The 26,753-nt window shown below is 35.5% G+C and overlaps 1 protein-coding gene across 3 annotated transcripts; it reads left to right on the forward strand.

Annotated features, from left to right (window-relative positions):
* The first annotated feature begins 314 nt into the window (after window positions 1–314).
* Window positions 315–25,181, forward strand: LOC129279400 (WD repeat and FYVE domain-containing protein 2-like). 3 transcript variants are annotated; one of them, XM_064111292.1, is made up of 11 exons: window positions 315–666; window positions 3,240–3,307; window positions 5,541–5,669; window positions 8,060–8,210; window positions 9,062–9,174; window positions 13,183–13,309; window positions 15,693–15,798; window positions 16,409–16,510; window positions 18,239–18,369; window positions 18,799–18,907; window positions 19,266–25,181. In XM_064111292.1, exons 1-11 carry the CDS (start codon window positions 518–520, stop codon window positions 19,293–19,295), a joined length of 1,215 nt encoding a protein of 404 aa, XP_063967362.1. In that variant the 5' UTR covers window positions 315–517; the 3' UTR covers window positions 19,296–25,181. The 3 variants fall into 3 exon arrangements, with proteins under 3 accessions (XP_063967362.1, XP_063967364.1, XP_063967363.1); XM_064111294.1 differs by lacking the exons at window positions 18,239–18,369; window positions 18,799–18,907; window positions 19,266–25,181 and adding an exon at window positions 18,059–18,184; XM_064111293.1 differs by lacking the exons at window positions 18,239–18,369; window positions 18,799–18,907; window positions 19,266–25,181 and adding an exon at window positions 17,874–18,014.
* Window positions 25,182–26,753: the final 1,572 nt, after the last annotated feature.

Below are 26,753 nucleotides of genomic sequence, written 5' to 3' on the forward strand. Positions count from 1 at the left end.
TTCGAAATGAATTTAGTTTGGTAGCCAGATATACATTTGACAAGCACATGCAAAAGATAAGTTTTAAGCCCCCAGCATATCCCCAGGATATTGTCCGGGATATTGTGGGGGCTCACGCCCCACCAGACCCAGGCACCAGACATGAATAGCTACAGGGTATAACGGGATAGGTAATTATTGTGGTTTAATTGAATTCGTGTTTCTTTATCTTCTGTTTCATTAGAGTACCATTAAAAATGAATGCACTGACAGTACCATCTTGCACTCTCCTCTGTCTCGTACAACCTTTGAACTTTTTGTTTTCAAATGACGTCATTGTCATATGAGCTGTATACCATTTGCACAATGCACAGTATATCGCTTTGTGTTATGTTGTGCACCAAAGTATCGCGTATGGTCATGAATGTATTTGCATTCGTTTGACTCTGCCTTATTTAAATGCAACTTTTAAACGATTTCGAAGCTGAAATCAATGATTTCAGAGTACGTTTCATCTTGTAACTTATTCTGCATTTGAATGAGCACGATGGCAGCCGATGAACGGCCGAGCAGACTGAAAAACAGGAAACCGGTTTTAATGAACAAATTGGAAGGTTGCAGCGGAAAGGTGAACAGTGTTGTGATTATCCCCAAAGAAGATGGAGTGATTAGTGTGAGCGAAGATAGGTAAGATTCTTGAAGTTGAAGGTCTGAAAGAATTTTCTTTATTGAGACTAATTGGTTTAAGAAAATGAAGGGGGAATGGAGGGTATCGTTTTTTTAATATGGAGCATTTTAAACTTAGTGTTACTGTTACTTTCTATAACTTAGTTTCAATTTTTTCATGACATTTGTCTGATGATTTGTCAGGGAAAGAGAGATTAAAAACAACAACAAAACATTGTGATGACTGGCTCTGAGTGATGGTGGAGTTAGGGTCAAAGACACACACTTTGTATTCAAAGGCTTGTGCAATCACATGATGGGGTAATCATGTAACCCAACCAATCGAGAAAAGGTCCTACCCACTGGGCAATTTGTTACCGATTACCAATTTTACCGGTTATTACCGGTAATATCACCCGGAAATTTGAGTAACACCAAATATTACCGTTATTACCATGTTATTACCGAAATTATAATTCCTGTTGATACCTGTTACTGTTATCACCCTGATGAAACCTACATTTACCTAGTTACAACAGGGTGATGAGGGGTAATAAGGGTAATGTTGAATGACTTTGATTGCATGGTTATAACATTGCAGACTTTAGTAATAAGAGCAATCTTACAGCAATCCCAGTGAAATTTTCAAAGTCCAAAAAATTACTGTTATCACCCTGATGAAACCAACATTTTACCCAGTTACAAACAGGTTGATAAGGGGTAATGGGTAATGTTGAAACGCTTCCATTCCCAGACAGCAAAGTATCTGGATCACATACGGTTCTTATCTGGGATATCTGGGTCCCATATGGGCCCACATGGAACCCAGATGAAAACATATACTTGAACCCACATGGTGCCCAGATAGGACTCAGATGGAAACGAGACCTCCAACCCATGCGGAACCCAGTAATATTGGGTAAATGGAGTAATATCAGATGGTAATATCAGGAAAATGCTGGGAATATTAGTTACTCATGAATATTCATTACTACAATAAATGGCCAAAATTTTAGCTAATATAGCTGTAATAATTAATGTGTTTATGTTTATGCAATTATTCCACCCAGAAAATTTTCAGAAAAATGTGTAGTTTATATATCATATTAGTCATAATCATGACATTAATTTTAGAAAAATGTTTTAGGGTTGAATAATTGTTAACCATAATTTGTCAAGTGTTGTAAACTCGCTCAATATACAGAAGTAAATGACAGGGTTTGGTGGATAGGTGTAGGATAGGATTAGGATTAGGATGTAGGATTTTAGGATAGGATAAGATGATATGGCTTAGAGTATGGAGTTGTAAAAATGTGCTTCAATGACCCTAATGACACTAATTGTTTTTTTAATGAGCCGACATTAATTGGGTAATATTGGGTAAACAGAGTAATATGAGGTGGTGATATCATTAAAATGCTGGAAATAGTAGTTACATCATACTGAGAAATATTGGGTAAATGGAGTAATATCAGGTCCAGGTAATAAAAGCGAAGGATTGGTCTACTATTTCCCTGTTATTACCCACTGTTGTTACCGTAGTAATATCCATGTTATTACCTGTTACAACCCGGGTAATGTCAGGTAAAATGCCCAGTGGGTAATTTCCTGAAATGTCAGGTTAACATGGTAACTGACCTTACGAGAAACAAAATCCCTAAATTCTCAAGAGGTCTGGTCCAATTTACCCAATGTTTTGTGAAAATTATAGCTTAAATATACAAAGCAGGGGCCGCGGAACCGGGGGGGCTGGGGGGGCTGAAGCCCCCCCACTTTTTTCCAAAACCGTGTACAAAAATGTAAAAATGACCATATGATTGTGATTTTTAGCATGGTCAGCCCCCCCACTTTTGGCTCAGCCCCCCCCCACTTTGAAAACCGTTCCGCGGCCCCTGCAAAGGGTTGGGTAAAATGGACCTTAAGTTTCAGGAATTTAGGGGGCCCTTTTCTTGTATTTTTTAAGGTTACACAAATTCCCGACCAGACGCAATAAACCTGATAAATTGCACAAGCCATATTCAAATGATCCGAACTGAAGTGAATGGCTTGAAAATAAAAGCTTAAACTTGTAATGATGTTTTATGCTGTTTTCATTATGATAGAAAAAAATATAACAAAAAATCACAATGGTCACAAAAGCAACAAATCATATCGAAATACTTCCTGACTGTATACCAGCCTCTCCCTTTTATTAAACCATATGTAAGTTGTCATAGGTGCTTGTTTTGGAAGGGGTCCTACAGCTATATACTTGTTTTTTTTTTTATGTGTCCGAGATGATGTGTCCATTCTTAAAGGAAAACAAGAAACACAGATCACAAGATGGGATGAATTAACGGTTTATGAACCAAATTTTCATTTGACAAAGTATGTTATTTAAGTGGAGGAAGTGGAAATTAGATCATCTGCCTATTTGACTAAATGACGGATTCTTGCATGTAAAGTGAGTATTAGACCAAGTGATAGTTTTAACCAAAAGACGTTTAGACCAATGTCATGGTGGGTTTTATAGTCATGGTTGTGTTCAATCTTGTCTGTTGCAAGAAATTTATCAACCATTTAGATTTTATTTCTCTTTTCTTTGACACTTGCAGGACTGTTCGGGTATGGCTAAAAAGAGATTCAGGAATGTACTGGCCTAGCATCTGTCATTCACTCTCAAGTAAGATTATAGGAGAATCAATATTTTTAGTTCAATTTTTTTTGGCATGATATATCAAATTCTCTGTTAAATTTTTGTTTATTCTTCATTATCTGCACATATTTTCAGGGCAAGGTCAAGCATTTCATGAAACAAAGATTTTCACGGTAAATTGCCAATTCGTCTATTGCCAACTCGTCCACTCATTAAATTTACATTGTCTCCCTTCATGTAGTCTAATGCCATTCCATCCATCAATATTTTTTCTAACAACCATTTGGTCCAATAATCATTTGGTCCAATCATCACTTCGTCTAATCACCATTTTTGTCTCGCCTGCATAGCAGAGCGAGACTATAGGCGCCGCTTTTCCGACGGCGGCGGCGGCGTCAACATCAAATCTTAACCTAAGGTTAAGTTTTTGAAATGACTACATAACTTAGAAAGTATATGGACCTAGTTCATGAAACTTGGACATAAGGTTAATCAAGTATTACTAAACATCCTGCCTGAGTTTCAGGTCACATGACCAAGGTCAAAGGTCATTTAGGGTCAATGAACTTAGACCTTGTTGGGAAAATTATTTTCAAAATCTTAACCGAAGGTTAAGTTTTTGAAATGACATCATAACTTAGAAAGTATATGGACCTAGTTCATGAAACTTGGGCATAAGGTTAATTAAGTATTACTGTACATCCTGCCTGAGTTTCAGGTCACATGACCAAGGTCAAAGGTCATTTAGGGTCAATGAACTTTGGCCAAGTTGGGGGTATTCTTTGAATTACCATCATAACTTTGAAAATTTATGGATTTAGTTCATGAAACTTGGACATTAGGTTAATCAAGTACCACTGAATATTCTGTGCGAGTTTCAGTTCACATGACCATGGTCAATGGTCATTTAAGGTCAATTAACTTTGGCCGTGTTGGGGGTATATGTTAAATTACTATCCTAACTATGAAAGTTTATGGATCTAGTTCATAAAACTTGGACATAAGAGTAACCAAGTATCACTGAACATCCCCTGTGAGTTTCAGGTCACAAAACCAAGTCAAAGGTCAGTTAAGGTCAATAAACTTAGGCCATGTTGGGGTAATTGTTGAAGTGCCATCATAACTTTGAAAGTTTATGGATAGAGTGAATGAAATGTGGACATGGGTGTAGTTGACAGTCTTAAGTCTCCGTTCAAATGTCATTTATGGTCAATGAACGTGGTATTATGTCATTATATGAATGATTATTTTATAGTAGTTTTCAAAGTTAGCACTGCTACTATATTAAATTGCGTAATGCAGGCGAGACTGCCAGAGGCGTTCCACTTGTTCTTATAACCAGTTGGTCTAATATCCATTTTATTTTCATTCATTTTGCACAATTAACACTTATTAGTCCAATTAGACCAAATGATATATGGACTAAATTGCTATTGGACCAACTGGTTATTAGATGAAATGGTGAGTGGATGAATCAGCTATTAGACCATGTGGATAGTGGACGAACTGATGGTAGACCAAATGATAGTAGAAGAGTTGGCAATTGGACAAATTGGCATTAGACGAATTGAAAATAAACCATTTTCACTGGCTATAGTTGTAAGAAACATGTGCCATTGTCCTTACATCTGGTTGGCTCAGAACGAATTTGTCAATGAAATCACTGAATAATTGTTTCATGTAATGCTCCCCATATGGTATCTAATGTCATGGCACCCTTATATGCTTTTAAATTATTAAAATTTCAATAAATTATCTAATTGGCTATTTTTGCTACATGTGCATTTTATTTGTAATCATTATGGATTCTCCAACATTTCAGTGAAATGCTGTGATTTTGATATAGGTCGAGAAATATTAGTCTCTGATTGTTACTATGAAAACAATCAGAGAATGATAGCTTGTCAGTGCTGAGCTGACCAATGTCATGTTAACTGCAAACAACAATTTTTATTAAAGAACCATGTAGAGTGATGTACTTTTGACATAATTTGAATTTTTGTGTCACCATGACTATTCAGGAATTTGTAATGCCCAAGCCAGGGCTTGAATTAATTGACTAGCATTGGTGCCCCTCTAATAAGCCTTTGCAATTTGTTGCACATGCCTGTATTTTTTTTATTGTTTTCCAAGTTTTTCTGTAATATAGAAATGTGTCCTATAGAAAAGTGGCCTTGACCTAAAATTTAAAGCCTGCCATACTCAGAGTTTATAAGCAGTAAGTTGATTAATTGAAAAATTTTGATGTTTATATTTTCAGGTCCTGCAACTTCCATGGAATTCAGCAGCGAGACGAGGCGTATCTTCATCGGACAAGATAGCGGTATTATTTCAGAATTTTCTCTCTCTGAAGATTACAACAGACTTCTCTTCAGGCGAGACTACTCAGGTAATTTTGCTCCCTTATCCTTTCTTGTCTTGATTTCTGTAATGGTCTTCTTTCTTTCAGTACCAGCTGCCAACTTAAATTGTCTCCAGTGCCTCCAGAATTGGGCCGCCTGTCTAGTTTTCGAAGTCCGCAGTGACACACCTCCTGAATCCCTGTTACATCATTTACACTGGCTCCTTATTAGATAACAGATCATTTTTAAGCTACTTCTTTTAGTATACAAATTAGGTACTAAATGACCTAGCCCCAAAATACTTGTCTAATTGTTTAGAAATTTATGTCCCAGGTAGAAGAACTAGATCCTCTTAAGACCCACTTAAATTAACATATCCAACTAAATGAAAACCGACCGGAGATAGAACCTTCACTGTTGCATCCTCAGTGGAATGGAACAAACTCCCTCTCACATTAAGACAATCCCCAACAATTGAATCATTTTAGAAGTCCCTAAAAACCTTTTTGTTCTAGGCAACTGCCTTCATATGTATGTCATTCTGTATTTGTTTTTGTATGAATTAGGTTAACTGAAATTGTGAGCACTTTGGGCCATTTGGGAAAAGCACGTTATAAATATTGGGTATTGTTATTTTTCATTTACTCATCGAGGTGGGGTGGGGGGTGAGGATATTTTTAGCATGGAGTAACAGATGGACAGTCAACCTGCCCGAGTTTTCTCTCCTGCTCTTCCACTCCACTTGCCGACTCAAGCTAGCCTGCTCTCATCTCCACAATTACTCAAGCCTCAATGTTTCTGGTTTTACAGTCCATTGAAGGACTACACTCTTTTCAGAAAAAAGAATAGTCTATCTTCCAACCTGACTCTTTTTTGCCTTTCCATTTCACTTCTACCTCTATCCACTTTACAAGTCCATCTAGGGCTGCGATTATGCGACCTCAAGCCAGAATCATTATTTGAATCATGATTCAAAACACGAACATGAATCACAATACCACAGAATCAGCGTTTAGACGATCTTCATTCCAATGCTGTTTCTCCTCGGATTCGGGCCAATCCAGTGCGCATCACACAGTACGCAGTTTGACAGCGGAAGTTTTGCATGCGAGTCGGCTCTCGAAATATCAATCTCTTGCTTCTATAATTCAGTCTATAATACCTCTTTTTTTACTTTTATTCATCTTGTATTAGGTTTATAGAAAATGGTGTTCGGAAGTGAATTTTAGCTTAGCTCCAATTTAATTTTGACATTGTTAACTCAACAAGATATCATTGTCTGTCAAGTGAGTTCATTTACTAGAAGTTGAAGTTGAAGATAATATGACAAAAAAAACACGATGTGATGACCAACACAGAACTTGAAGTTAAAAGCACATGACAAGAAATGCATGCATAACATATGTACATGTACATACACTGAGTAGAGCACGCGCCTTCAGCTTGGCAAGAGTCAAACCGAAAGTAGTCCGACACAGTGACGTCATAGAATCATGATTCAAATCACGATTGCGTTTATACGACATTTTTCGTTCGTGATTCTACAGAAACGTCTTTCCAAATGCCACTTTTTCCGTGTTTCATGTTTGTGATTTGAAAGACATTTATTTTCAATTTTGACTAAATGCAATCGTGATTCTGCAGAATCATGATTCTGATCATGATTCTACGGTGAAAAAGTGGCGCATAAACGCACCCTATGACTCACCACATGGTGTACCGTTAACCTCTTCTATACTTCTGTGATTATCCATACAACCTTCAAACGTCATCCGACTCACATTTTGTCTAAAATGCTCAGGTTCTATTGATCACACATCTCCATCAAACGCAATTTTTCTTGAAAAAATGCGCTTATCCACAGTAGTCTTTCTCTTTGTGAAATGACACAAGTACTTTAGATAGTATGAATACATGTACTTGAAATACCAAAACAAAATATACCAACACTGGAAACCAATTTTGAGTGTCCATTGATTTGATTGAGTTCAATAGTTACTGATTGGTTTCAATTGGTTAAAATGGTTTGTATATGGATTTTAATTGGTCGAAATTACAATTTTCGATTGGCATCTTATTCTGACCAGCCATGGCAATCAATTTGGACCAATTGGGTTTGGGATCATGGGACTGGCTTTTACCTCATTTGCATAATTTCTATTTTTAATTGAAGTACATGTATAATGCAAATTATACAATAATACAGTATCTCTTTTCTTTAATCCTTTTTATAAGGACCACCTGTGTCTATAAAATGCAGAATAATAAGCTGTAAATGTAGATACAATTATGTTGCATGACAATGGAGATAGCAATATTTCTGATTACTTTTTAAAGTGGGGAGACCCATTGCTATTCAAAACCGAGAATGTTAAAGAATTCTAAACTTTTAACCAGGAGTCTTTATTCTTTTTATTGTATCCTTTCCACAATAAAGCTCATTCCAGTCTCGTCACAGGCATCATATTCTCTTTGGTAGCGGAGTTTGTGCTGAGCGTGGGGAGGGATAAATATTTCCAGTGGCATTGCAGTGAGTCTGGAAGGAGACTAGGTGGTTTCAGACTAGATGCCTGGGGAACCGCTGTGCAGTATCCTTTATTCATTTCAGAGAAAATTATTGAAATTCTGAAAATATGGAATCTTCCTGGTTTTTAGAAAATCTCCTGAATCTGACTGTCATGTTGAACAGTTCATCCATTCTTTAAACACATGCCAGTGACACTATGGCCCGTATTCTGATAGCAGGTTTAACTTAAACTCAGGTTTAAAGTTGTGGTTTAAGTATGGGAAGCCAAAAGTATCAAAATTTTTTATCAAGTTGTATGTTTCTTATGTTTACTGTGCTCTTTCCTGATTCATCGATGGTGAAGACAATCATCTATTTATACTTCCTAGACAAATATTAATGATTTGAGAGCCAAATGAGCTGAAGTATGATATCTCTACTGTTAGTGATTTATCTAACAATTGGCTAGCCATACTTAAACCACATCTTTAAACCTGAGTTTAAGTTAAACCTGCTATCAGAATACGGGCCTATGAGTTCAAATAGTAATTCGGTAAATAAACTTAAAGTTAGCACTACCTACATGTATATGTATGTGTATATAAAGCGTAATGAAAGTTTGTCAAAATGTTCAACTTTGCATTGAAATGCTTGTTAATGACAACATTAATTGTCATAGATCTACTGATTTGATATTTCAACTGAGAACTGAGCTAAATAAAAATGATTGTGAATTTAATTTATCACAGGAACATGTTCTAGTCGTGGATAATTTCATGAACAGCTTTGTGAATCAGTCCTGGGGAATGTTTCATGGGTCACCTTGTCAGTGATTTTCACTGGAAAAATTTGCTGTGAGCCAACCAGATGCAAGGATTTCAGTAGCTTGTAACAGATATCCAAATGTTCCTTACATCGTGCCACTCATCTCAGATTTGATGAAGACACCAAGCATGCCTTCATAGCAGACTACTCCGGCCAGATCACAGTGTTAAAGGTCACTGACAACGATCACCAGGTCATTACAACGTTAAGGGGTCACTCGGGTAAGATAACAAGAATATGCACATGTGGGGCTACAGCAGTAGCGGGGGTTTCAAGCTGAATGAAATGTTGACACCTCCCCCCCCAAAAAAAAGTCTTCACCTATGTTAGGTTGTTTCCTACCCCAAAAATATTGACAAGGAAAAAAAAGATCTTCACCACCAATTTTACATTGTTTCGTACCTCAAAATGATTTGACAAGCAAAAAACGAAAAAAAAAAATCTTCAAAAAAATTTCAAGGGGGGGGGGGGTTGGGTATCAAAAAAATTAATGTAACCACCCCCTGCATATGCCACTGGGGTACAGAAAGTAACTGGGGCCTTTAATACAAGTAAAGTAACTTTACCATTCTGATAAGATAACTATCATCATCATCATGGAAATCTTGATTTTGATTGGCTGCAGAGCCCTGTTACCATGGCATTTACAAGGTGAAAATCACTAAAATAAAAATTCAAGGGCTTATTTTGTACTTGCCAGCCCAAATTTGTTACATTGTATTACAATTTACATCGGACCATATGGGAATTTCCATGGCTCTTTTGGGCATTGGCCCACGTGTAATAATTTCCCCTGGTAGTTGCCATAATTTGACTTTAATGACCTTTGACTTTGATAGATCATGGGTGTGAAATATGAGCCAAATAATGTACATATGAACTACAAGTAAAAATATGTCTTAAAAATACTGTTATACAGTGCGTCCCACCAAAAACGAAACCGAGATTTATCGATGATTTATCATAACTTAATCACAAATACAATAGACAAATGACCTACCATTTTAAAGCTTAGAATCTCCTCTTTCATCTGGTATTACTTAGATAATTCCTCATTCACGCATGAGTGAGCAAAAACAATTTGAAGAAAGGTTACCAAAAACTCATTTGGCGGGCCGTATCTGGGTTTTAAAAAGAAAACCACATGACTAAAAAGTTCAATATCTGCTCTTTAATTTGATACCTCAATTACAGAAAATGGTCAAGAAATAAAAAGTTCTGGTTATTTGGAATAAGGCTTGAATTTCAATATTTTCATAAAATGAAGAGGTTTTACAGGCTAGCGTTCAAACTCACTGGACACTCCGTTTTGTTGACGATCAGCCATGCATTAAGTCTTTTGTTACCGTGCGATAGCTTCTGTGGGAAACCGGTGAAAACACGTTCATTTAATGAAATTATGGAAATACAAGCATTGTTTCGACGGATCATAACTTTTTTACTTCTTGACCATTATCTGTGATTAAGGTATCAAAGAAAAGAGCAGATATTGAACTTTTTAGTCATGTGATTTTCTTTTTGAAATTCAGATACCCCCTGCCAAATGAGTTTTTGGTATCCTTTCTTCAAATTGTTTTTGCTCACTCATGCGTGAATGAGGAATTATCTAAGTAATATCAGATGAAAGAGGAGATTCTAAGCTTTACATTGGTAGGTCATTTGTCTATTTTATTTATGATTAAGTTATGATAAATCATCGCTAAATCTCGGTTTCGTTTTTTCTGGGACGCACTGTATAGATATTCATGGTTTTGTGAAGAGTCCTTATTAACAAGGAAATGATATTCGTTTTCCCTGTAAACATGTACTATTGATGGATACACTTACATAAACATGTACAGTGTATGTGGCCAATGCCTAGTCTGCACGCACAGACTCATATTTGATACATAAACCAATAACAGGTCTAGAGTAAAGACTAGACTCCAAAGACTCTGTCTGTGTCAAATGGTAGAGCCAGCCACAGTACATAGTGAATCTAGTCTCACTACTTCAGACTCTGCATTATGCTTTATATGCAAATTGCAGAAACCAAGGGTCTGTACAGCCTGCAGACTAGCCAATGTCATACTTGACAGTGTACACAAATATGTTGTGTTCCAAATACCAATGACATTCAATAGAATATATTTCCTGTTATATTGTCAATATTATCTATGTTTATATTTCAATAAAAGTTTGCTCATTGTACGAAATGAAAAAAGTAAGATAAGGATGCAAAGCACATTTATTATTACTCCAGCTTTATTTAAAACTGCTGCTTTATCAGCAGTACTCGGTGCATGTGGAAATGAAGAAGTAATGAAATATGATGTGCATTCACAATACATGTCCGTAAACAGTATAATTATGTAGGTCCTACATACATGTACATGTATATACATGTATACATGTATGTTAGTTTTTATAAGTTATTAGTTTGAATATCCTGTATGTGTCTTGTGTTTCATATAATGATCAAAATAGGTTAAATTTGATATCAGGCTTACAGAATAACACTATAAATCTAGATATCTTTGTGATGTAATAGTAACACATGGTTGATTTCATTTCATTTTATTTATTGTGTCTGCTAAAATGAATAATTGTATGTATACACTTGTCAATTCTTGCTGTACAAAAATAAATTCACAAAGTAATAAAATCACAGTAAAATCAAGAGAACATTATAACATGGACACAATTAAACAGAATAATATGGTATATCAATTACAGTCACTGTTCGCATAATTAGTTATAAGGCATTTATTTATTTATTTATTATTTATTTACTGGTATTTATTTATTTATCGTATTAATGGAATAACTGTGTGTAATATATTATGTATCATTTCCTTCATTTTTGTCTCACCTGCATAGCAGAGTGAGACTATAGGCGCCGCTTTTCCGACGGCGGCGGCGGCGGCGTCAACACCAAATCTTAACCTGAGGTTAAGTTTTTGAAATGACAGCATAACTTAGAAAGTATATGGACCTAGTTCATGAAACTTGGCCATAAGGTTAATCAAGTATTACTGAACATCCTGCCTGAGTTTCATGTCACATGACCAAGGTCAAAGGTCATTTAGGGTCAATGAACTTAGACCATGTTGGGGGAATCAACATCAAAATCTTAACCTAAGGTTAAGTTTTTGAAATGTCATCATAACTTAGAAAATATATGGACCTAGTTCATGAAACTTATATATAAGGTTAATCAAGTATCACTGAACATCCTGCATGAGTTTCACATCACATGACCAAGGTCAAAGGTCATTTAGGGTCAATGAACTTTGGCCGAATTGGGGGTATCTGTTGAATTACCATCATAACTTTGAAAGTTTATGGATCTGATTCATGAAACTTGGACATAATAGTAATCAAGTATTACTGAACATCCTGTGCAAGTTTCAGGTCACATGATCAAGGTCAAAGGTCATTTAGGGTCAATGAACTTTGGCCAAATTGGGGTATTTGTTGAATTACAGCCATAAATTTGAAAGTGTGTTGGTCTAGTTCATAAAACTTGGACATAATAGTAATCAAGTATCACTGAACATCCTGTGCGAGTTTCAGGTCACATGATCAATGTCAAAGGTCATGTAAGGTCAAAGAACTTTGGCCACGTTGGGGGTATTTGTTGAATTGCCATCATATCTCTATAAGTGTATTGGTCTAGTTCATAAAACGTGGAAATAAGAGTAACCAAGTATCACTGAACATCTTGTGCGAGTTATAGTAGTTTTCAAAATCAGCACTGCTGCTATATTGAATCACGTGATGCAGGTGAGACGGCCAGAGGCATTCCACTTGTTTTATTTATTCTGTCATATTCAATTCGCAACATTGAACTGCAGTATATACGAACATGATGATCTTATGAAGTCGCATTCATGTGGCTTCATCTTCTCAATCATTCATTTCTTTTGTTTTGTTATAATAAAGAGTAGTTATAAGATTTTTTATTTTTCATGTATTATGTACATGTAGATATCTCCAATATTTTTGTAAATTAAAACAAATTTGTATCTTAATGCTTACATCTGGATGTGTAATAATGATGACATTTTTTTAAATCATACATGTAGTTTTAAAGAATTAGAAAAAAAAATTATTAGCCCAAACTTTGTATCACACTAAGCAATCATAAGCTTGTTTCAGAGACTTTTGATAAAGGAAATATATACATAAATGTACATACATGAACATGTATATGTTTTTAATTTGTCTGGTTTTTTTTCCTTGAACAGGAAGCATCAGATGTTTGTCATGGGACAGAGAGAAAAAGTTATTGTTTTCTGGGAGCTTTGATCAATCAATCATAGCATGGGACATTGGTGGAGGCAAAGGAACAGCTTATGAATTACAGGGACATCTGTAAGTATATGAAGAAAAGTTGGAGTTTAATAAGAAAATGGTATACCATAATGGGGGGGGGGGGGGCTAAGAATTTGTGTTTTATGAGTGCTATAAAATTTGAATGGTAGAGATTTCAATTTTGATATGAAAAGAACAAGTTGTGTGGGGAGTTGTGGTGGGGGTGGTGTTGGTGGTGGCGATGATTGTGATGATGATGATGGTGGTGGTGATGGTGGTGGTGGTGATTATAATGATGGTGGTGTTGATGAATATGATAACGATGATGATGGTGGTGGTGATGAATATGATGATGATGATGGTGATGATGATGATGATGATGATGGTGATGATGATGGTGATGATGATGGTGGTGATGATGATGATGATGGTGATGATGGTGATGATGGTGATGATGATGGTGATGGTGATGATGATGATGATGGTGATGATGATGATGATGGTGATGGTGATGATGATGATAATGATGGTGATGATGATGATGATGGTGGTGATGATGATGATGATGATGATGATGATGATGATGATGATGATGTTTATTTTGTGGTGATGATGGTGATGATGATGGTGATGGTGATGATGATGATGATGGTGATGATGATGATGATGGTGATGATGATGATGGTGATGGTGATGATGATGATAATGATGGTGATGATGATGATGATGGTGATGATGATGATGATGATGATGTTTATTTTGTGGTGATGATGATGATGATGATGATGATGGTGGTGATGATAATGATGATGATGGTGATGATGATGATGATGATGATGGTGGTGATGGTGATGCTGATGGTGATGGTGAGGGTGATTATGATGATGATTGTGATGATGATGGTGTTGGTGGTAGTGATGATGATGATGATGATGATTGTGATGATGGTGATAATGATGATGATGATGGTGGTGGTGGTAGTGATGATGATGATTATGATGATGATGATGGTGTTGGTAGTGGTGATGATGGTGAGGGTGATGTCTTGATGGTAATGATGATGACAACAATACCCTCATATGATCTTGAGGAGTCTGTATTTATAGACTAGCTGTGTTTTAGCTAATATCGGTGTTCCTTACATTAAGTTTGTCACATGACAGTGATCACATGTTTATAGTCACCTGGGGGGCGTTTCATGAAAGGACTTGTCGGACGTTTTATCCGACAAGTCCCATTTTATCCAACAGTTACCATAGTAACAGTACCTCTCAGCCAATCAACATCAGAGAAAGATGTCAGATCTGACAACTTGTCGGATGAAAATGTTGATGAAACATTCCCCTGATGTTGCTTTAGTTATAGACTTTCACATGACGTTAGATTTGCCAAATAATATATTTCATTGAAAATTCTGGTTTTGTTCTGTGTCACAGTTGCCAAATTTATCATTTACAAGGTTAGGAACCACCAATATATAGTCTTACTACACAGGGATTAATTAAGTTGGTTTGTAAACTTTCTATCAGACTTCTCAATAATAATAATACACGTATGTACATGTATATAGATTCCATTCAATGATGTTTACTTGAAGGCAATTCAAAATGAAACATTACAATTTAGAAATAGGAAATTAATCATGACTTTGATCAAAATTGCATTTCCTACTATGTTAGAAAGCTATTGATCCTTATTTCAGAACCTGTGATGATCACTTGTGTCTGATTCTTTGAAGATGTAAGTAAGGGTTTATGGTTGGGATTAGGTTTGAGGCTACTGTGTAGGTGTAATGTTTGGTAAATTGCCACTTTGTCTACACCCACTTGGTCTAATTTCCATTTGCTCTCATCCCAAATGGTCTAATCCTAGTTTGTCTACTATTTGTATACAAACAATTTGGTCTAATTGCAATTTAGCCCGTTTATCGGTCAAGCATAAAAGGCTATACCTATTAATTTCTACTTGGTTAACACCTCTTACATGTACATGTAGTCAATATGATCAGATGAATTTACCAAAGTTTAATTTGACATGTAAAATAATAAGTTGACAAGGTGGAAATAAGATCATCTGGGCATTGGACTAAATGACAGTTAGACCAAGTGAAAATAGACCAAATGATAGGTGGACCAAACTGTGATTCGACCTAATTTGAAAGCAGACCAAGTGGCTGTAGCCTTTGCTATGAGATAATCTGAGAATTAGACCATCTGCTAATAGACCAAGTGGATGCAAAACCTATGTTAGACTCTAAAAATTGTCACTTAATGAAATATTATTTCTGTCACGCTGTATAGCCATTCCTCTACACTACAAATACTGCCAAGGCTCTAGCATTTTTTGTGAATTATCTGTGTTGTGATAATGGTCTCTAGATGCAAAAATAGTAATTATTCAGAAAAATACAAAAACAATTTTTTTTTTAAACGTTATTTTACAGAGGGAAGGTTGATGCGGTGAGTTACTGCGGGCGTAGCAAACATCTGTTTTCAGGGGGTGATGATGGCCAAATCGTCGTCTGGGACATGGACGATCGTAGGAAAGAGGTAATTATCTTCCATAGAAGTACGATGTAATCTTCTTTGGGAGTACTTTTGAAGTTTGCTTTAAACCTGAATGTTAGCAATCACACATTGAATATGATTAGAGAGAGGGAAATGTACTGAGAAAGTTGATACCATTTTAATTGTATGTTGTACCATTTTTGTACAAAGTAAATGTTAAAGATCCCAACCAGATCCGAAAGTGGAATTGATAATGATATACACTGTACAAGTCAAAAGCTAATAAGCTACAAAGCATAATAATTCAAGGGTTTTGCATTTTCACCCTTTGTCAGCTTAGTATTTTGCCTTGGGAGAATAGCTCTAATTATCGGGTTCAAAAAAAGGTTTCATTGTGCCCTTTATCAGCCTCAGACCTGTGATATCATTACGTGTTTAGTTGAGAAGTGTTGTGATTCCATAGGTTTGTACAAAGAAAAACTGGACGATTTTTTTTTCTTTCCAGATTATGCATTTCATTTTCTTTACTTCTGTCACATATATATAGCATAAAGAGCTTTTCTTGCATGCTTTTAATAAATCTATGAAACCTAGAGATTTGAACTAGTTTTTGCCATGTTTTTATTTCTCACTTATTTGTATCTTCTCACAGACCCCAGACTGGCAAGAAAGTGATGTCTGTCAAAAGTGTGGTGATCCTTTCTTCTGGAATTTCAAGGAAATGTGGGAGAAGAAAACCATTGGTGTGAGGCAGGTAAGATACCATAACATTCTTTGCTATTTGTTCCATACATTCATAAATTTTGGTTTTGATGACAAAAATAAACCATCAGGCATGATTATTTTTTTCAGATCCACGGATCTCAGCAGATTTTGAAATCCTGAAAAACAAATTATTTTCTTCTTACGATATCTTTTGAGTGAGGCAGAGCATGGGTTCATTTTATTCAGACTTGTTATAATAACAAATGTACCCTTTCTATAACAAATTTACTATCAGCCAATCAAATTGAATGGTTTCAGTAGCTTTTAATTGTTATTGCAAATTTGTTAGTGTAACAAGTTTAATGACATGGGCCCTAGGTATCTATATCATGCATTCAAAATATTATTGTAAAATGCATTAAATCATGAATTTTTCAATACTTGGTATTGCAATATTTTCTGCAAGCTGTACCCACCCCAAGAAGTCTGGTCGCTGCACCCCCTGACAAGTTTTCCCCTCTCTTTTTTTTTTTGGGGGGGGGGGAATTTCTCGGTTCATACCTGTGTCTTAAATGTTTAGTCTCCAAATCCAATTATCATTCTTCAAAGGTAATAGATCCCGGGAAGTCAAGAGGGCACTGTTGAATGGTTTTGTTACGTGCTGTACTCACCGCCATCTTCATTACGAAGATCATTGAAATGATTTTGCATGTTGCTGTCAGTCATCCGCCGGTCGCGTAACACATGCACAGTACACATACGCTGCGCTGCTTTGGGCTACATCGGTGTTGGCCCAAACATCCGCTGACATCACTTCACACAGTAAAAAGAGGCGGAGCCAACCTGATAGGATTTCAATACGTGAACCGCGAAACTTATCGAGTTCGGGCAATCAGAACATCGCATCTGCGTATTATAACGTTGGTTTCAATTGGAAACTAGCACCATCTGCAGCGTGTACGTATGTCCATCAGTGCCCTCTTGACTCATGGGAGGGATTACCTTTAAATCAATTACTGAAATAAGTTATCAAGATAGCATACATTAGGGTGATAATGTTTTCTATGACATTATGACTTTGAATTTTTTTTAAATATCTTTCAAAATTAATTTCCTATACTTGCGTACTGCAATACATGTAGGTTTGAATAACATACTGGTATTGAGTCACATATTTACTAATGAGACTATTATCTTTGTCACTTTTCTATTTTATTTCTGTTTTTTCGATGTGCTAGGATTAGAAGTCGTAAACTTTAATACCCATTCTTTTTCCATTTATCTTGTTCAAACTTTATACATTATATTGAATGTAATTCTCATCATAAAATAGTCTTGAATGAATAATTAAAAGTTGAGCTAATGTATCTACTTCTCATGTTTTCCTTTTTTTATTTGTTCTTTGTAACCAGCATCATTGTAGGAAGTGTGGTAAGGCATTATGTGACGATTGCTGCTCAAAAAGAACAAGGCTCCCTGCACTAGGCTTTGACTTTGAAGTCGAGATTTGTACATGGTCTGGAATGAATGAAAGCTGATATATGTACATGAACCTACAACTGATGATTTCCTTTTTTTATTTGTTCTTTGTAACCAGCATCATTGTAGGAAGTGTGGTAAGGCATTATGTGACGATTGCTGCTTAAACAGAACAAGGCTCCCCGCACTAGGCTTTGAGTTTGAAGTCAGGATTTGTATATGGTTTTGAATGAAAGAAAGCTGATATAGATGAATCTACAACTGATGATTTCCTTTTTTATTTGTTCTTTGTAACCAGCATCATTGTAGGAAGTGTGGTAAGGCATTATGTGACGATTGCTGCTTAAACAGAACAAGGCTCCCCGCACTAGGCTTTGAATTTGAAGTCAGGATTTGTGACGAGTGCCTTGAAGAAGTCACGGATGAGGAGTAAGTATCATGGATGGCTGTCTTTTATTAGTTCCGCCATTTTGTTCTTGACATTTGAAGGGTATTGAAGCCCTTTTGAGTTATGTTCTAGAAAATTAAAAAGATAGAGATGAAGATGTCACGGATGAGGAATAAGTATCATGGATGCCTGTCTGTATTAGTGGAGCCATCTTATTATTGACATTTGAAGGGTATTTGATAGCCTTTTGAGTTATGGTCAAGAAAATGAACATGGTAATGCCACTTTGTTGCTAGTGCTAGAGCATGGCCAATTATAGTATCCGATGTTCTTTAAAATTATAAGTTTTTAAAGAGGTAATGTCAAATGTTTATGATTTAATCTCATGAAATCTTTGCTTGCTGTTACTGCTTCAGTTGAGCTTTACATGAATGTCTAACATCCATTTTCTCTCTTACTTCATCCACCAGCCGGGTCCCCATGGCAACATTTCACGAAGCTAAACATAATATCATTTCTATGCATATTGATCATGTCAAGGGTCAAATGGTGACCTGCGGAACAGACAAAGTGATTAAGGTGAGGATAAAATTTGATAATTTTTCTCTTGTTCAGTCAACCAAGTCACATCAAATTTAGGTGACCAAATAATTTTTTATGCAGATTCTAAAAAAGAATATGCATCAGAATAAAAAGAAAATTTGTTCATATTGAAATTGTGAAATGTTGTTGCATCTGTCCCTTTCGTTTATTGCTAAAGAAATGTTTAAAGATCACTAAAATGCAGTTATTTTCCCCTGCTGGTCGATATTTTGGCAAATTGAGTGTTTCAAGTCTTGCATATTTTGAAACATTAGAAAACTACTGTCTGAATTCCATATACCCAGGAATACTCTCAATTTAATGAATGGTCTGTCTTTGTCTGTTTTATTTTCAGCTTTGGGATATTTCATCGATTATATTCTGAGAATTAAACGAGAAGACGTCCAAGATGTCCACACACCAATTTGCGCCCTCTATTGGTTTCTGAAAGACAATCCCATGGAGACTTGTACAATGAAATTGTACATAGCAGTTTATATATGCACATGTGCTTATAAGATAGTGTACATAATGTGGAAAATTTCTGAAAGATTATTTGAATATATGAAAGAAGTTGTAATAAGGTGCACAGGATGATGTTCTTATGTTTGTTTTCCAGATCAGTGCAGAAAATTTTATTTTCACCTTTTTTTTGGAAGAGTGGATTGGTTTGGGCAGATATATTTGGAATGAGACTTGTTTGGATTTCAAGTTTTAAGGGTTTAACAGCATGCATTGCCTTCCTAGTACTGATGAATGCTCCATTTTGTTTTGAAAAAAAAGTTCGGTTCACACTTCATGATCCTATTTCTAAACTTTGAAATATCATTTGATATGAACATTCCAACCTGTAAAAGCTTAATGATCAAAGTTTCGACTAATGGTATGAATACTGAAATCGCAGTTCCAGTTTAATTTTACTATATTAAGCAAATTCAATTCCAAGCCTAATTATGTTGTCGGCTGCGGCCAATTTGGACTTTAGTTGGATCACAAGGCTTGTAGCAAGCAGAATTCTGATTGTCGTATTTCTAGCATTATGCAGAATTTCAAATAAAATAGTTCGGCTCATGAAACTTTTCATATTTAATTCCAAATTCACTTAGTTAAAAAAATTGAGTCGTTGGACCGTGTAGTGTGCTGGCTGACATAGGGATCAGCATAGAACAACGCTTTGACTTGATATTTCTATGTTTAAAAACGACAAGGGTCCACTCAATAAATGAACGCAGATTAATTGGATACATTTCTATGACTCCCCTTACATAGGTAAACATACACATGCACTGAATTACAGCTGTGCACATAGTGCAAGGGAAATAATACATACATATGACATTATCTTCCTATGTTCAGTGAAAATATTGTGAAAACTTGTGGAAATTTTAATGTGCTACATTTCTGGCATTTTCTGCATTCATGTAACATGTTTTCTTGCTGCAAACTCTGTGTTCCATGTGATTGAAATAGTATTTTGTTATTTTTCTTTTCGTTGCTGGCCCCTGCCACTGCTGTGGAGTCACAAGAGTTCTATAAACTTTTGAATGTAAAATACATCTTGGGGGTAGTTTAATGAACTAAAAACCAGAATGGTATAAACCAGTAGCCCGTATGTTGATGTTGACTATTTTGCTTAGTATCTCTGAATGCCAGACTAGATATTTAAACGTATAATATTTTGGCGCTCAAAATGTTTTCTCTTTTGCAAAATATCATGAATAATGATATGCATAATGTGCATAGGGATGAGTAATCAAACTGTTGCATGGTACCTGCAAATACAAACTTACAAGAACAGCTCAATTTCAAACTTAATTTCTGTAGTTCTGTTACATAAATTATATATATATTCCAGAAAATAATTGAAATGTCTAAGACATAAGCATAGTGCAGACATTTCAACCAATCTGAATTTTGAGGAAAGATTATGATTGTTTCCATGCAGAACTTTTGTTTCAATATGATTTTCCTTTTTTTCTGGATAACTTTACTGGATAATCACGTGGTAAATACTGTTTCTTTCCATTTTTTTTTGGCAAGATCATCCCTTTTTCTTTCCCAGTTATATGGGTTGAGAGGTTTACATAGTATATAGTCTTCCCTATGCTAACCAAAACAATCATTTATAAAACCATAAATTGTCCCAAGTTTTATTTTTGATATTTCTGTTTATAACTTTATTTGTCTTTCCCTTGAATATATCTTTCATCTGTCACACAAATATATCGAATCAGTATATTTCTGCATTTTATCCATTGTGATAGATGTTATTATACTTCGTGTTAGTATTGATTAAAAAAAAATATTTTGTAATAATAGACCAAAGATCTTCATTTGGTGTGTTGCTTATAAGCCGCCTTATGAATTTACTGTATAGACGTTTCCTTTCTTCATCATTGGCATTGTTTTCTTTGCAACTTAATTTGTAATTTACTTATTTTCAATCTTGCCTCAAGTATATTCCTTTTGCTTGAATCAATGCAAATGCAGCGTATGAAAACTCAAGTTCATTTTCTGTGGGAGGTGGGTCAATGCTTTTTGTATAGTTCCTCATGAATTTACTAGTAATGTGAATAATATACAAAGCACATGCTCGTGCAAATAATCATGCAAAAATTGATATTGGACTTACTTTTGTAATGAATTAATGATGTACATTTCAACTTGGCATTATTATTGATTTGTTGGATCTAAAAAATAATGATTCTTTATAATGATTTTACATTCTGTTATCAATATTTTGCTATGGATATGATCTGAAATACACATTTGAAATCATTTTATCAAATAACAGGATTTTTTATCAAAAAAATGTTAAATTGATTAGTCTCTGCTCCTCATTCCATTGATTTTGTAAGACATAAAAGCAAAAAGCTTGTATTTTTGTATCGTAATTGAACAACTCTATTTGAAGATGCACTGGTTATAATGACGTCGTTTGGGTAGGATGTTAATGGAGCCTCGGATACATACTTCGTTCTTATGCATTCTCAAGGCTCATTCAGACTTGGTGCAAAAGAGCTCCAACCCAATCAAAGTTTAACAATGGTTAGCACAGCTGTGTCATAAGTTAGATTTGCACGTGTTGCAAAGATCTCTTTAATTACATGTAGGGGGAATGACAGGTACGATGGTGTTCACTATGATAGCTCAGTCGATAAAAGCAGTGGTTTCATAATCTGGCAACTCGGGTTCAATTCCCACTTGACTTGCTTGTGCCCTTTGATAAGGCATTTGTCCTCCATCTGAGAGGACCTTGGTTGTTCATGTTTTCACCATCAAGTTTAAAAAGACTCGTCTGATTGGTGTTAGGTTATGAGAAAATGGTTCTTTTTACAAAATTTCAGAAAAATAAGAGAAAATTATTAAGCATCAGTTTATTCAATCAAAATTAAACATTTTGAAAACACTTCTCGGGGGGTAGGGGGTGTACATTTCATGAAGACTGAAGTGTGGCTTTAATAAAGTCATGCTTTGAGTGTCTGGGCACGTGATATTTAACAGAATATCTTATCAATCAATACGTATTCATTCATGTCCTTTTAGTGTGATCTGTATCGATATAGTTTATACCATACACAACCTGGAATTTAATTGTGGTTTTTTAATAATTATAAAACACCACCTACGGAGAGGACCTTAAGCCGTCGGTCCTCTGGTTGCTTGCTTACAAGCAATCATGCTTTCTTAGCAATCGGGTAAAAAAAATCACCCATGTCTGATCAAACTTGTTGCATAGCAACTGTTCAAGGAGTACCTTGTAGATACATGTAGATGGTTTATTGATAAAAAAATCATAACATCATTTTGGCTAAGGCCGAATTGCGATGTATGTATAAGGTACATTGTAATAATGACACAAATATTCAAACACTACCGCAGATAATGGCATAATAAATAAACAAATATAATATGGTATTGAAATTTTCTGTCATTGAGGGATTTCGGAAAGAAATATTGACAGGAAATTAAATCGGGTGTGTGGAAAATGACGAGTGGGTATGTTGTAACTTATTACGTCTACGTAAAAACGGAAATATTCAACAGTTTGGCAAAATATATTAGATGACGATATTTCAAATTGTGCATGTAATGCTTACGTTAATATAATATTGTGTATTGTATGTTTTCACATTTCATAATGCAGATAACTTATAACAATATTGTCAATATGTATCCTATCTGTCTTTATCAGTATTAATTGATTTAATTTTTCCTAATCCTTAACATCTGCGCACATCGAAAGAAATTTTGCGAAGCCCATGCACTCCATTAAATGTTGATTGAAATTAAAGAAATCGTTGGAAGAGGACACAAAGTTGAAACTGGTACGATTTATTCATTTGGTTTTATGAGGTAGTTTGCTTTCATAATTTGCCGAATTCTGATTCGTAAGATTTTGTATTTTGTGGGAATGGTTTTGATTAACGACCATTCTTAAGAAATTATTTCATTGCTCAGTCAATGTCAGTTAATCATTTTTTTAGAATAATGAAAATAGGAAATGTTTTTGTACTGAATCTGAATACATCTAACCATTTAAAAATTAGAGTTGTGGCTTTCCTACATTCCGTTGTTCGAAATCCGGTGACCTGGGTTCAAAACCCACTTTATTCTCATTACCAGGTCCCTCAAAGAGGACCTTCAGCTCTTTATCCTCTTGTTACATTTAAACAAGAATTCATGCATTATTAGGAGTAGGGCAAAATGCCCATCATTATCTATCTATTCTAGATGCACATTTGATGTTTTTGCAGAATTAAAAGTCAACTCTAGTTTTCTAGTCTACTCATTGGAAGTAGCCATTCTTACATTTTCTCAATATATACCCATAAATTCGCCTTTGACATGTGAGAGGATATTTAGAAATACAAGAGTAAATATTTTGATGTGTGGTTCTTGAATGACAGATGTATTTTTGTGTTTATATTATGAATAGGCCACACAATATATATGATATGAAGAATTAATACAATGGTAAAGATGTTAGAAATTAAAGAAGTGGAATAGTGTCAATTGAATTCTACTGGTGTTTTCTTTTCAGGGGATGGGCAGGATGATGTTTTCTTGCTTGTCGCTATGGGTGAAGAAGAAGAAATGGACCTTCACAATGAGAAAGAAAAGACTCGTCTGATTGGTGTTAGGTTATGAGAAAATGGTTCTTTTTACAAAATTTCAGAAAAATAAGAGAAAATTATTAAGCATCAGTTTATTCAATCAAAATTAAATCGGGTGTGTGGAAAATGACGAGTGGGTATGTTGTAACTTATTACGTCTACGTAAAAACGGAAATATTCAACAGTTTGGCAAAATATATTAGATGACGATATTTCAAATTGTGCATGTAATGCTTACGTTAATATAATATTGTGTATTGTATGTTTTCACATTTCATAATGCAGATAACTTATAACAATATTGTCAATATGTATCCTATCTGTCTTTATCAGTATTAATTGATTTAATTTTTCCTAATCCTTAACATCTGCGCACATCGAAAGAAATTTTGCGAAGCCCATGCACTCCATTAAATGTTGATTGAAATTAAAGAAATCGTTGGAAGAGGACACAAAGTTGAAACTGGTACGATTTATTCATTTGGTTTTATGAGGTAGTTTGCTTTCATAATTTGCCGAATTCTGATTCGTAAGATTTTGTATTTTGTGGGAATGGTTTTGATTAACGACCATTCTTAAGAAATTATTTCATTGCTCAGTCAATGTCAGTTAATCATTTTTTTAGAATAATGAAAATAGGAAATGTTTTTGTACTGAATCTGAATACATCTAACCATTTAAAAATTAGAGTTGTGGCTTTCCTACATTCCGTTGTTCGAAATCCGGTGACCTGGGTTCAAAACCCACTTTATTCTCATTACCAGGTCCCTCAAAGAGGACCTTCAGCTCTTTATCCTCTTGTTACATTTAAACAAGAATTCATGCATTATTAGGAGTAGGGCAAAATGCCCATCATTATCTATCTATTCTAGATGCACATTTGATGTTTTTGCAGAATTAAAAGTCAACTCTAGTTTTCTAGTCTACTCATTGGAAGTAGCCATTCTTACATTTTCTCAATATATACCCATAAATTCGCCTTTGACATGTGAGAGGATATTTAGAAATACAAGAGTAAATATTTTGATGTGTGGTTCTTGAATGACAGATGTATTTTTGTGTTTATATTATGAATAGGCCACACAATATATATGATATGAAGAATTAATACAATGGTAAAGATGTTAGAAATTAAAGAAGTGGAATAGTGTCAATTGAATTCTACTGGTGTTTTCTTTTCAGAGGATGGGCGGGATGATGTTTTCTTGCTTGTCGCTATGGGTGAAGAAGAAGAAATGGACCTTCACAATGAGAAAGAAAAGAGGAGTGGGGGGTAGAGGGAGAGAGGGGGATAAAGAGAGCTCCAGAGGGAGAGAGAGGAGATAGAAAGAGTATATAGACAGAGAAGGAAGGAGGGGGGAGTCAAAAGAGTGGGGGTGGTAGAGGGAGAGAGGGGGGATAAAGAGAGCTCCAGAGGGAGGGGGAGAGAGGAGATAGAGAGTATATAGACAGAGAAGGAAGGGGAGAAATAGAGAAAGTGGGCGAGAGGGGGCGGGAAGTAGAAAGAGTGGAGAGAGAAGAGGAAATAAAGGGAAGATAAATCAATAAACATTAAGAGGTTTAAAGACAGGGAAGGGGGACAGAAGGGAGTCTTGGGGTGGGGGTGAAAAAAGTTAAGAAATAGACATACACAATGAGAGAGATAAGAGGGGTGGGGGAGAGAGAGGGGGGGATAAAGAGAGCTATAGAGGGAGAGAGAGTATATAGACAGAGAAGGAAGAAGGGGGAGAAAGAGTGCAAGAGAGGGGGAGTCAAAAGAGAATGGGGACAGAAAGAGAGAGGAAATTAGAAAGGGGAGAGGGATAGAAAAAATACCCAAATCTATTACATGAAGAGAGGTTTAAAGACAGGGAAGGGAGTATTGGGATGGGGTGACAAAGTGAAGAAATAGACCTACACAAAGGAAGGGGGGGAGAGAGAATGTTTGATGGAGAGAGGGGAGAGTCGTAGGGATTGAGAGAGAAAGAAGAGAGAAGATCGAGAGAACAATGAAAGGAGGATAGGGTAGTGGGACACAAAAAAAGAAGAAAAAAAAGATAAAGACAGAGAGAAAAAGAGGGAATGCAGAAGAGAGAGGAAATAAGGAAAGGACACAGAAGGGAGGCTGGGTAATGGGAGAAAGAGGGCAGGTTGAAGACATTCATCTTTTTCTTTTTCTACATAATACACAAAACAATTCAGGCAAACACTTTATTGTTCTGGAATATATTAAACAGTGCTTTAATCAACAACATCAAAACAAGATACATTATTCAGTCAAATAAAATCAGCACAAATGATAACTTCCATTTCAATGTCATGCTATATTGCTCAGTAGAAGGTAGGCATGAAGGATGGCCCTGTCACATAAAGCTTTGAGATTGATCGTGGGGATGGTTTCTATGATTGACTGCATTGATTATTATGTATGATCGATCCTAAAAATCAGCCAAGCAATCAATCGCTAAACTTTATGCAACAAGGCCTTGAATTCACAAAGAGAAAAGAAAATGGCAAACAGCATTCATCACTTCAAATGAAATAGGGGGGAGAGGGGCTGAATGAAAAGTGGGGAAATCAAATATTGTGCACATAAACCCAAGTTTTAACTTGCAACAATGAATGGATACATCTATAAATAAACATGGGTATATGTTTACAAACAGAAGTTGAGCTAAAGCATTCTGCTACAATGTAGTTCTAGCCTTCAGAATATTAAAATGCCTACAACATATCAACATAGATGA

The sequence above is a fragment of the Lytechinus pictus genome, chromosome 16, assembly GCF_037042905.1.
Source record: "Lytechinus pictus isolate F3 Inbred chromosome 16, Lp3.0, whole genome shotgun sequence".
Classification (NCBI taxonomy): Eukaryota; Metazoa; Echinodermata; class Echinoidea; order Temnopleuroida; family Toxopneustidae; genus Lytechinus; species Lytechinus pictus.